Raw genomic sequence first — 13698 nt, forward strand, 5'->3', positions numbered from 1 at the left:
TGTTTTTGAGGAATTTGAATAGAGACTTGAGAGAAACAGATACAGACACACGAGAGGGTTTGGTATATGCGCTGCATTTTTGGCACCAATATCGTGTCGGCAGGATCAAAGCCTGCAGTGGCTATGAGGATGAATCATGCATAAAAATGCGAACGCAATGAAACATGCATGACACATGCTTTATGCAGCACCATCGTCTCCAGTGCTCATTGAACATACATAGACGCAATCACTTCTTTGTTTTGAACGTCAATCGAAGAGAGGACATGTGATGCCAAAATCCACTTTGGGTTTTAATTGGTATGGCTTCCATAGGTTAGATGCACACAGTTTCGAGAACGGCCGCTTAACAGACTTATCGATGCCCTAAGAAAGCAGATCGTAAACATGAACAAATCAGCATCAATGTTTTAATGGAAATGTTAATGCTTCTCTACAACGTCCAAGATTACGCCATCACAAACGGCACCGTTCAGTGACCCCTGGTGACATGACTGTTGACCTGCTGTTTTACGGCACTAAGCTCACTCTGGAACACTGAGTGGGAACGAGCGCCGCATGTCTAGTGTAAAGGATATGTATCGGCCCCGTCGCAATGCGTCCCACCGCCGTGCTACAGGCGCTGCGGTAGGCGGTAGCTGCTGCCGACGGCGCCATGAATTCGTAACGCAACACGACGCCATGCGAGCGATTGCGAAGCAGCGCGCTACCGGGTGGAAACACTGTTGAAGATGGGCGATTTAAATTGCCTTTGCCGACAACCACAGACTGGTGACATTCCATCCACTTTGCACGCGCAGCTTAAATTCTAAGTACAGCTTGATGCTTGCTATTTTATTTGCAGCATTCATTTGCAATGTAGCAATTAGATTAGCATCACATTAAATCGAAATTTTCTGTGTCATATTGTAAGCAAATTCATTTCGATGCAGTGATGAATTTCAACTCGGAGATATACGAATGCCTACATACACCCTACTTCCACATAAATCATAGCTTATTAATTCATAATTGTATCCCGGTCGTATCAATCGTCGCTGCCCAGGCGTCGGGTCCGACCCGATTGTTGTCTCAGTCGAGGTCACATGTCCACTATGCATACCCTGTGAGTGTCGGAGCTGTCCATGTCTGACGCGACAGGACAGTGGCGTCACCGCTCCTGTTCACAGCTCCTCGATAAGATAGCCCCTGCATTGAACAATCCCCGGAGCTATGACCGGCGCCATATTCAGGCCTGCGTACACACACACCGGGAGCGACTGACGGATGGCGCCGTCACCAATATATGTATCGTCTCCCTGTGACACCTCCGGGACTCGTCACGGTGGCGAGGCGGGAGCGATACCAGCGGACTTAACGGCGATATTATACCGACATGAGCACCTCCGGTCGGGCAGTCATGTCGGCAAAGAATAGAAATGACCATGGGAATGATATTAATCCTGTACCCTAAACCTGAATTAATCAGACATTTTGCTGTCTAGGCTGACAGCTTTTCATCCTTTCTGTCCGGGGATAGTTGCAGTGACAGAGACACCGCACAAATTATCTCGTCATCGCGCCGGCAAATGGGGGCCGTTTTCCGGTAGTTGGTCTGTGGCGCTTTAGTATGGCCGTCCCACAGTGGTAATGGGAGCGGCACGGTCGTATACGGCCCGTGCGCCTGAGAAGGCACGGACCCGCACCGCCCGTGTCATCTGGGCCGTGAAGGACGGGTGCTCTGTCCCCTGTCAGACGGTCCCGGACCCCATAACGGGTCACTGGGCGGGCCGGGACCGGCGTCTGGTCCCGGTCTTATAGTCTCCTCTCAGACCGGGGCGCGGGGCGGAAAACGGTGGTCCCGGTTCGGTATTGTCTGTCGCCAGGGACAGAGAACAAGACGACTTAAGAATAAACTTAACTGAACAGTGCATACTAATTAAAGAACGCTCGGTTGCAAGTTTCATGATTATGAATATAACTTTAATGAAAAGTGTTATTTTCTGGGTCTTTTTTTAAATATATTTATCAACATGAGGCTGTTTTAATTACGTTTATATTTAAAGGTGCATAAGTTGAAGTACGGCAATGTGCATGAACAGTATATTCTACCTAACACGTAATGATAACCCTGGGTACTGCACCATGTGCCCTGTGAATTAAATATAACGGTGTTTTGCGGGCAGCCTCGATCCGTCAGGGGAACTGATAAATGTCAAACATATCAGCATGTCAATGAGAGCGACTTGACAGCAGTGCGGTGCATGATACCACAAATAGGATTATGTGACTATCAAGGACATGTTCGAGTTCGTTCGTCGAATAGGATTTGCTAAATAAAAGCAAATGTTAGAGCTCATATCACGGGGCTTAGAGTTGTCGGCATATATTGGCATTGGTTATCTGGCGAAATCCTAGCGTAAATCCCTTTTACACAATGATTCACAAACTTTTTTTCCTAATACTTGACTACCTGTAAAATGCCGAAGCTGATGAGGACAGCGTAGTGTAAATCAAGCTTCGTGGTGCAATTAGAAGTTAGCACAATTTGAGGCTCAGATACTGCAGGATTCAGCTCAGACACCACAGATACCAACTTAGGTCCTACAGAAGACACCAGTGGGTCGTGCTCGGCCCCACAGGGCCCTGATCAGCCTCCACAGGGTCCTCAGCCCCCTCCCCTCCCCATAGGGTCCTGCTCGGACTCCCTAAGATCCTGTTCGGCCCCCTACAAGGTCCTACTCAGGAAGAAGACCCGCCCTCACGCCATACGGTTTGACTCAGACCTCACAGTGCCCTGCTGGGACCTCACAGGGTCCTGCCCAGACCTCACAGGGTGCTGTCCAGACCCCACAGAGTCCTGCCCAGACCTCACAGTGTCCTGCCCAGACCTCACAGTGTCCTGCCCAGACCTCACAGTGTCCTGCCCAGACCTCACAGTGTCCTGTCCAGACCTCACAGGGTCCTGTCCAGACCTCACAGGGTGCTGTCCAGACCCCACAGGGTCCTGCCCAGACCCCACAGGGTGCTGTTCAGACCCCACAGCCGGCCAGCCGGCGGCGCTCTGCACCCACACGCCCTCCCGGCGCGGCCGGTGACAGGCGCACCATGTGTCCCCTCCGCTGCCATCAATCACTCCGGGATGTGTGTGTACATTTGCCGAGCGCACCGACATGCACCGAGCTGCTGCTCCGACACTGACGGCGCTGGGGCGTCATAAACCGGCGACAGCCGCCGCCCGGCGCCCAGACTATGACTGCAAACCGTCCCTGACGGCGGCTGACTGGTGGAAAACTGACGCGGTCTTCTCTCCCCACTGTGTTACAGGCAGCTGCTATGTGGGCAACCAGGATCTGCAGACCCTGCTCGGCTTCGTGCTGATCCCGGCGTTTGTCTACCTGGTGGCCGGCATCTCCTTCCTGCTGGCAGGCTTCCGCGCCATCTTCAGAGAGCGTGGCCAGGCGGTCCGCTCGCGCAGCGTCGAGCGGCTCGAGATGCTCACCATGCGTATCGGCATCTTCGGCGTCATCTACACGGTGCCGGCCACGTGTGTGCTGGCCGCACTGCTGTACGAGTACACGTCGCGCGAGCAGTGGCTCACGCAGCTGGACGTGCACCCCAACGTCGAGATTTTGATGCTGAAGATCTTCATGACGCTGATTGTGGGAATCATCGGCGGTCTGTGGATGGCCAGCCTCCAGCCGTGTCAGGTGTGGCGCCGCAGTCTGCAGCGCTTCCAGAAGCGGCCCGTGCCGCCGTATCTGGAGCGCGTGCCCACCTCCTGCCCACACCACCACCACTCGGGCTCGCTGGAGCCGGCCACCAGGCCCGCCCGCCACCACAGCCGGCGCCCGCGCGACGCCTGGCGGCCCGGAGGCGAAACACAGGTGTGAATCGCTACCGCAGGTGGCGCTGCCGGCGGAACTAAATGCGCCTATGGACGCTGGAGAATGGATCTATGTGCAGCAACGTGCGGCTAATCAGGGTATTTTGTGGACTTTGGCAGCGCTGGTGACGCTGCCTTGTGTTGTGCTATTTTGCAGCCGCGCGATGGGGCGATGGAAAGCTGTTTATGGGTTCCTGAGCATTACCATGTGTCGTTATTTATGTGCCATGTGCCGCGGTGGTGCTCCGTTTTTGTTTTGGTGTACTTTGAGAGTTATGGACATTCGTCGTTTTTGCAGAGCTAGGTGTGCCATTGTGTGAAGAGTATATGTTTGTATGTGTTGTGCTTGATTAAGCACCCCGTCATGTTGCATGGCAGATGCCGCGTCCAAGCCATGTTGCCATCGTAAGATGTTGTTAAACATGCCTAAATCGCAAGATACTTGATATGCACCCAGTCCGATAGTATCACTGCTTTTGCTATCTTTTAGCAAGCTGAAATATATTTTGAGCCGTACCGATGTTCTTACCCTGGCAGGTATTGAATATCGGTGTAATTTAAGCATCGATAAATGTGGTGTTCCAATATCTCTATGGCATATATTCATGTCACCTTTGAGCTTCAAAGAAGTGAATTCATTCCTTTTTAACACAGCGATGCTGCGATTATTCTTTAAGCTTCTTGCGCAGCTGAATAACCTATTGACGAATGCCTCGTGCGCGACTTCCACTCGTAAGGAGCAGAATGAGATGTGAATATGGATTATTCCGCGATAGGTGAGCTCATGTGTGTGATGAAGTTCGGTCCGTTTTTATTCTGACAGTTGTGATATTCAAGTTCTTACACCTCCTTTTCACCTGTTTCGGATTAGTTTTTGCTTGGTGATCTGTGTATGGCGTGATGTAACTATATTGTAGTGTATCGTGTATTGTCCTCTTTAACTGTGAGGGGTGCGTGTGATCGGCTGCATGTGTACAGAGCTACCATTTTAAGCACATCCAGCTATCATTACCCACATCCTATGTTTTAACGACAGGTTTCGATTATTTGCCACCGATTAGCATTATTATCGAACGCTCTTGAAACTGCGGTAGAATGGGAAGCCTGTGACCGTCCCTTTACAAATTTGTTACATACTAGCATTTGCATCCATCTTAGGCCAAACCAAGAACATTTACGATGAATGTTCGAAAAAAAATAGCTCAGCCTTTGAGAAAGCTTTGCCTTTGAAGCCGTTCAGACTCATCCAGCTGGATGTGTTTTCTCTCACAAACGCTAGGTGGCAGCTCTGGAGTGAAAGACTGTACCTATCGATGCATGTTCACAATAAAATGTCAATGTTATTTTCTGTTTCTTTACATTTCACTTAGATTTGGCTTGTTACACCACAGATAACACTTGTTGCCTATCTACGAAATGATATCTGCCGATCGAAATGCGCACCATACACTACAAGCAGCCTCTCGACGGTGTCATACTCACTCTGAATCCAATTTTCAATCAAGTGCATCTGAGCCTAACAGCCTAGCAGGGCTCCACGAGGCCAGCCAGTAGCCCTGTGTTACCCTGAAATTGCTCACAAAGCCCAAAAACGCGGAAAACGCATTTCAAACGTGTTCTTCTCACGTCGACCGCCGGCCGGTGGTGCCACTCCCCCTCCAATTGGTGTTTCAATATCGCTTTAGCGATAGAAAGTTGAAAGTTTGCATATTGACCTTTGAATCTAGCCAGAACTTGTGACAACAACCGCATTTACAGGTCAGGTCAGGTCACTGACCTGGGCTGTCACGTCAGTGGACCTCTGCACGGTACAAAACTATTGCGACCCTCGCGACGCCTTCAGTGGCAGGGATTTCTCACCATTGCATTAATCTCACCGCATTCATCATGCGCCCCACCATCACCACACCACGTTCTGTGCACTCAGCAGCTCACAGCACGCCCCACTACGGCCGGCCCGCCTGGCCAAGCATGGGCGGCACACGGCTGTTACTACCCCGGCACAAACATGTGATTTGTTGTTGCTCCCATGCATTTGAGTGTGTCAAGGTCACCTGAAGGTCAGGTCAGGTCATTGACCGTTGATGACCTCGGTCCACTTTTTCGAGTTTTACATCTTTCTAGGCAAGTTTTTTTAGATGAATTCGAATTTAGCAACCATTTGAACATTTCCGAAGTTATAGCTATGGTGTCTTCGTAACATGTTACGAAGCTGTCAGAGGCGGTTGACACGTACTACGAATACCCGGCGGGACCCCCACTGGCTGACCTGACCTGACCTGACCCGACCTGGCTTAACCCTATTCCTGGCGGGGGGGGGGCCTCAGGAGCCCCCCCCCCTGAGGTTTTTTGGTTATATCTCCCAAACGCGTTGAGCTAGGAAGCTCAAATTTTCTGACTTTTCCTAAAAGGCTTCTACGCAACATGTCTGAAAATTTTGAGTTGATCTGACCTCAGGTCAGGTCACCAGAGGCGGTTTGGTGACGCTACCTCAGAAAAGTTTGCAATCACGCCAGAGCTAGAGTTTTTGACCGATGAATTTCTTCTCTTCAGGGTTTAGTTAGGGTACCAGTATGTGCAATTTGTATATCTCGGAATTTTGATATCGGTGACCTAAGGTCAGGTCAATTTCGCGACCTCCCCATTATAAGTCAACGGGGGAAAAATCAACTCCCTGTTTTTACCACTAAAACGGGTCGGAATGGCCCCATATACCATACATGACTTCATATACGATCAACCTTCACTACCTTGAGGTCTGTTTTGCTGTTGGGCAGCTGTGAGGTCATGTGACGTCATCAAAGGTCACCAAAGGTTTTTGGCCAATAACTCCGTACAGGAACAAGATACAGACGCGTGGATGGTCTCATTGTGTTCAGCTCGTCAAGACGCATCGAATGATATACATGATGACCTCGAGGTCACGTGACCTGAGGTCAACCTTTGACCTTGACCTTTCGAGGTCAACATATATATCATTCGATGCGGATTGACGAGAGGATCACGATGATGCCCTTAGTTTGTTCCTATCTTGACTAATTCGAAAGTTATTCGAGAAAAACTCTCTCCATATCTAGTGCCGCCATTTTGACTTTTTCGACCCCTGTGACGTCATCTTTGACCTGACCTGAAAATGACCTTTGTAAAAATTGTAGATCTTGGCCGTGCGTATCCGATGCCGTTTTCCGCTTGTCGCTATCTTGCTTCGTTCTCGAGATCTCAGGGGGGGGGCCGAATCGGCCCCCCCCCCCGCCAGTTTCTTGTCCCGGCGGAGCCCGCCAGGAATAGGGTTAAATGCATAAACACATCATCTGTGATAAAAACTAGCATAATATTCGTGATCAGCACTCCCAAGAACCCCTTAGCAGCCACACCTTCCGTCGTTCTAACAGGTCCCGATTTTCCCATTTTTGGGTCATTGGCCTGACTTGGAAGGTCAACTGTTGACCAAGGACCTTAAAATTGGGCATCATCGGCTTCCTCTCGTCAGGGGCAAATCCTTTTTTCCGTCAAACTTCAGCTCGATGAGGGGCCAAACGCGATCGTAACCCCCCCTCCCCCCAATTTGCGCCGTCGAAGGACGCAAAAGTGCCGGGTGAGGGTTAAAATTGGGCACTAGTCGCTGGTCTCGTAACAACGTGCAGTGCACACGCTTTTTTAGTAGTTCTAAAACCTATTTATGGGCGTAACGACGATTGGAAGGTTCATGTTAGAGAGAGAGAGAGAGAGAGAGAGAGAGAGAGAGAGAGAGAGAGAGAGAGAGAGAGGGAGAGAGAGAGAGGAGAGAGAGAGAGAGGGAGAGAGAGAGAGAGAGAGAGAGAGAGAAAGAGAGAGAGAGAGAGAGAGAGAGAGAGAGAGAGAGAGAGAGAGAGAAAGAAAGAGAGAGAGAGAGAGAGAGAGAGAGAGAGAGAGAGAGAGAGAGAGAGAGAGAGAGAGAGAGAGAGAGAGAGAGAGAGAGAGAGAGAGAGAGAGAGAGAGAGAGAGAGAGAGAGAGAGAGAGAGAGAGAGAGAGAGAGAGAGAGAGAGAGAGAGAGAGAGAGAGAGAGAGAGAGAGAGAGAGAGAGAGAGAGAGAGAGAGAGAGAGAGAGAGTTACAAACAACTGTTGCGGTAACATAGGTATCCTCAGATCTGACATCAGGTCAACGGTTTGACCTATAGGTTGAAACAGATAGTCAAAATGAGGGGCTGTTTTGTATCATTTGTATGCACCTAGTAAATACATATCCAGCAAACAGAGCAGGCTGCTTTAAATCCACTCAGCCTGGCCCACCAATCTTCAGTGCCCGGCGCTGGCGTGGCGGTGGTAGGTACGGCCACAGACCGGCCCTGCGGACGGCCCGGTGCCGGTGAAGGCTCGCTCGCCCCCCGGCCGGGACGAACAGGTCAGTCGTGCGTCGGCCGAGCAGACAGAAGGACGGACCCGACGCGCGGCCCCTGGGGAACATCGAGCCAGCCCGCGACTCCACGTCACCTCAGGTAAGTTCGGGATCCATCAAAAAGTCAGAGCCAGCCCACGACTTCGCGTCACTTCAGGTGAGGCTGGGGTCCATCAGACACACTGACCCAGCCCGCGACAGAAAGAACTGTTGGTTCAGTCAGTAAACGAGTGAATGAATTACCTCACGATCCCATGTCACTTCAGCTGAGTCTGAAACCCATAAGAGATACTGAACTAACTCACGATTCCACGTCATTCCAAGACAGCTGGGCTTCTTCAGAGTCTCTAGATTAACTCACGACTACCGTCACTACAGGTAAGATGGGATCATTCAGAGGCATATAAAGGGTCGAATTTGATTATGGCTGGATCCAACCGCAGATGCGTTACAATGGTCAGCCTATGTATGTTCAAGGATCGCCAACAGTATCATATCGCCGACAATTCAAATTGTGTTGTGACTTGTGAGCTCATTTTGGCATTTGATGCCTGATGTGTCAGGAGAACTACAAAACGATAGAACTCAACTGATGACGCTTTTATTTGGCCACTGCATAGTGCATGGACCTGTTGCTTCTCATGATAAAAAAACTAATCCGCAAACACACACCGTAATGCATTCAGTAGTTCGTTCCAGAGCCTCTCCTTTATATTTGGCTTGGACTGTCCCCAATTCCATAGCTTTCGGAGAAGAGACTATGATAAAGAAGCTATAAATCGAAGAATTGAAGCTTTGAAAAATTGGGGAAACCGATGAGCGAGACAAGTTTACCAAATACAAAACCCAAAGGGCTCATTCATGCAAAATGTAATGTTTACCTACATTCTGCACTCCTACAATATTTCAGATTTCTTGTGGGGTTGTTTTGTGTTCCGCTTCTTGTTTTTACCTTTATCTCAAGAAGGCACTGCAGTTACCATACATATGCATGTCTTGTCAAGTCAGTGGCCAGCACAGAGGCCAGTTTGCCAAAAGTCACCTACACTACACCTACACTCAAACATCTTTTTTAGGTAAACTATTGGATGCATAGGAAAATTTCGCCCGTGTAACCCCAAGCTATAACTCTGAGGTCATCTACTTTGGGTCATACGTGGTCATCAGCAACTTTCTACCATAGCATTTGATAATTGATGGCCATGTTATAAATATGCCCCTGCTGATAAAAACGTTACACGTAATAACATGTACTCAGTTGATCTTCCTGGTAGTAAGTTCATGTTTTCTTTATAATATCTTCGCATCATCCCAATACATCAAGCATAGCGTAAGGTAACGATGAGGTAAGCGTTTGATGTATGATGGATTTTTATTTTTTAAATCTATTGTATAACTATTTGTGGTGAATGCTTCTGTCTGTGACAGAGGTCCCAATATGGTGACCCTTTCTCCAGGCTACAGCCCAGACCATTGCCCGTAGCGCGGTGAAATTTGTACAACTTACATACCTATAGACCAAGGGTGCGCGGGATGCTTTTGAGGGGCCTGAGTTCGGGTCGCTAGTGAGCGCCTGGCGCATTAAAAAAGGCGAATTCGCGGCATAGAGTTTTCATGTTAAAAACGGGGTGCGAAATCGGACGAAAATGACTATAAATATGGGCGACACCGGACACGGTCCCGGTCCCGGTGCAATATCTCTAGCCACGCATCCGATCGGCACGGGGTAAACACTATCGGGTAGATAATTGAGGGGTCGAATGTTGCGCGATGACAAGGGTAGCACACGCCACGTGCACCAGAAATGGCACTTTTATTTGAAAAATTGTCATTTTTGTCGGTGGGGATATTTGGTCTACAATTACCAACGTCTGTATGATATTCGTATCGGCGGTGTCGGTAGACGTAGATTGTTTATTGAAAATTGTTCTGATGGTGTCATTTGGAAGACCAATAAATGGCTTTCTTAGTATTCCCTCTTCCTTTGTCGTTGCACCAAAGCAGATGTCGATCCATTGCTGACCATGTTCGCCCAACGGCCGCTGATAATGCAAAGCTCATTGGACATGCAACGACATTACCGATTACAGACAACAAAATCCTTCCTACGGCGACCGATAACGGATTCACCCGGATACTGAATGTTGCATACACTAACGAACATGTGGCTAGTCAAAGGTCGCGGGCCTTTGACATAGGGCCAGGGAGCTGCAGCTCAGGGCCACCAAGGAGCCGTGACTGCTCAGCTCAGAGTCTCGCCGAGCCACGGCTGCCACTGCTTAGTGACGTGGGAGGTGATGGTTGCCCCGCTCAGAGACTGTGAAGAAACTCTGGACTATCAAGCTCGTCAGCTTGATCCAGCCCAGAGCCCGCGGAGAGCTGCGGACTGCCAGCTCCGGGTCCGGACAGAGCTGCGGGCTGCCAGCTCCGGGTCCGGACAGAGCTGCGGGCTGCCAGCTCCAGCTCCGGGGAGGAGCTGTACCACCGCCGGGCTGCGGCTCGGCGCTGGCACAGCTCGCGTGCCGCCTGCTGAGGTCACTCGCAGCGGGACGAAGCCGGAACTCCATTAGAGAGGAGCACGATGTTCGGTAAGCGGTCCGCCGGGGCCGTGAGACGCCGGCCGGGCCGGTGGCGGACACCATCCCGAACGGCGCAGTTAGGGCTGATCAGACTGCCCACTGAGATTGATTCGACATCCGGGAGCTCACACCGCCAATTTAAGCTCGACACCCACTGGGAACGAATGAGGGAAGCGATGAAATCACCACAGGTGCTCAGGGTTGTTGTTACGTCACCAAAGTTCAGGCAAATGTAACGCAGGTGCGCTACATTTTTCATCTTTCATGCGGAATTGCAAGCTGTGTCACAAGCTGAAACACGGCCATCTGCGAGCGCCGCACAGACACGGTCAGCCGGCTAAATCGGCTGTGATACCCTCTCTCCGTCCCAGCTGGCGTCCACACAGACGGCGCAGTCGGCTCTGACAAACAGGGGTCCTCTATAGATGACCACCCCACTTCATGAGAACCCGGATCTGAAGCCAACAAATAGCATACCGAAACGCACTATCCTGCCGGTGTCGAGCCATTAATCAGTTTAGCCGTTGGAAAACAAGACTCTGTCCCACGCTCGGCACCCCGCCAGAGAACAAGGAGAGGGGAGTGCAGACCGGCCCTGATTTGAACCAAAACAAGAAAGGGGAGCGGGGACCGACCCGGTTTGTACGAAAACAGGATGAAATGGAACTCGGTCGCCAACGACAAAATATAGGACATCTGGCCGGAGCTGACTTCAAAACAAGGGGGAGCGGAGGGCCAGGCCCGCCACCTGGCACCTCAGGCGCCGTGAGCGCCGGCGGCGAATTCCACCCGATCGCCACGTGAAAGGGTGCGACTGCATGGCCGGGGGTGCCGAACTTCAGCAAATCACGAACGTTTGAAGGCGGAGCCAAACGCACTTTCTGAGAATGGAGGACGAAGATTGGACAAGGAGATGCTGCCCGGCCCTCTGAAGTATGACGTCATCAAAAGTATAAGTTGATGAAACGGAACTGGAACGCTCTCTGGTCCTCGCTCTCTCGGACGACGCATCCCGCGCCGGTGGCACTCTCGGCCCACGTCTCTCGTCTGACATCGCGGACAGCCCACGAGACACCAGCGGCTGGCATCACGGCGCCGGCGGCGGCTCTGGCCGCCGGGCCGGGCGCTGGACGGACACGACCATCATGTCAGCGACTCCATCTCAAGTAAGGTCACGCGGTGAACACGGGTGCGCACCTAGTCCCTAAAATCCTTGAAGTAAAATCCCCCCCTCGTTACTGCTATGTGAGCCACATTATATTCCCCTTTTTAGGTGTCGTCTGCAATGTTTTAGGCCATTCAGTTTAGGTAGTTAAATTTATTCTTGGGACTTTCAGTCTAGGTAGCTTAAGTTCACAATTCGATTTCGGTAAACTATGTAACTGTGCGCGTGGCGCGAGACGCGTGCCGACGTGGACCCTCGTCCGGCGCCCCGTGGTGATTAAGGCGGACGGAGGGGATTATACACCGTGGGGAGTCTGGAAAGGGACGGGCGACTGTGTACCGCACCGCGCGGCTTGTGGGGCTCAGTTGATGGGCGGCCTGGGCCCAGAATGTTTCTTTTAAATTTGACGTGTAAGGGAATTTAAGGTGTTGCGTCGGAGTATGTAAATAAATGGGACTTGTAAATATTGAAATACGAGTGTGAGTATAGTGCTGAAGGGCAGGGATCGGAGGATGGAGCATAAAAGGCCATATGCCAACCCACAGTCGGGAAAGAGGTCATTTCCAAGGTGTCTGGCCAGAGCAATTTACAACGATCAGTTTTCTTTATCTGTTTGATTTTACACAGTGCACACAGGGATTATACGGGGAGCACAGAACACACACAGGACCTCCCTAGCCTAGCCGATACTGGAGCTTCTCCGGTTGACTCCTAAGTGCCCTTGCCAGTGGATTTCCTGGCACTCCATCCTCCCCAAATTATCCCACGGTCCAAACAATAGCGATTACACACAACATACACAGGACCTCCCTAGCCTAACCGATACTGGAGCTTCTCCGGTTGACTCCTAAGTGCCCTTGCCAGTGGATTTCCTGGCACTCCATCCTCCCCAAATTATCCCACAGTCCAAACAATAGCGATTACACACAATACACACAGGACCTCCCTGACCTAACCGATACTGGAGCTTCTCCGGTTGACTCCTAAGTGCCCTTGCCAGTGGATTTCCTGGCACTCCATCCTCCCCAAATTATCCCACGGTCCAAACAATAGCGATTACACACAACACACACACGACCTCCCTAGCCTAACCGATACTGGAGCTTCTCCGGTTGACTCCTAAGTGCCCTTGCCAGTGGATTTCCTGGCACTCCATCCTCCCCAAATTATCCCACGGTCCAAACAATAGCGATTACACACAACATACACAGGACCTCCCTAGCCTAACCGATACTGGAGCTTCTCCGGTTGACTCCTAAGTGCCCTTGCCAGTGGATTTCCTGGCACTCCATCCTCCCCAAATTATCCCACGGTCCAACAATAGCGATTACACACAACACACACCGGACCTCCCTAGCCTAGCCGATACTGGAGCTTCTCCGGTTGACTCCTAAGTGCCCTTGCCAGTGGATTTCCTGGCACTCCATCCTCCCCAAATTATCCCACGGTCCAAATAATAGCGATTACACACAATACACACAGGACCTCCCTGACCTAACCGATACTGGAGCTTCTCCGGTTGACTCCTAAGTGCCCTTGCCAGTGGATTTCCTGGCACTCCATCCTCCCCGAATTATCCCACGGTCCAAACGATAGCGATTATACACAACACATACAGGACCTCCCTAGCCCAACCGATACTGGAGCTCCTCCGGTTGACTCCCAAATGCCCTCGCCAGCGGATTTCCTGGCACTCCACTAATCAATTTACC

The 13698-nt window shown here is 50.9% G+C and overlaps 1 protein-coding gene across 1 annotated transcript in view; it reads left to right on the plus strand.

The window, feature by feature from the left end:
* The window catches only part of LOC122378725 (frizzled-4-like), a 39814-nt gene extending 34606 nt beyond the window's left edge, over positions 1-5208 (plus strand). Inside the window, exon 3 of the mRNA XM_043360166.1 lies at positions 3307-5208. Within this exon, the coding sequence (XP_043216101.1) occupies positions 3307-3872 (566 nt within the window). The 3' untranslated portion in view covers positions 3873-5208. The remainder of the gene's footprint in view (positions 1-3306) is intronic.
* The last annotated feature ends 8490 nt before the right edge of the window (positions 5209-13698 follow it).

The sequence above is a fragment of the Amphibalanus amphitrite genome, unplaced genomic scaffold (assembly GCF_019059575.1).
Source record: "Amphibalanus amphitrite isolate SeventyFive unplaced genomic scaffold, NRLGWU_Aamphi_draft 000064F_arrow, whole genome shotgun sequence".
Lineage (NCBI taxonomy): Eukaryota > Metazoa > Arthropoda > Thecostraca > Balanomorpha > Balanidae > Amphibalanus > Amphibalanus amphitrite.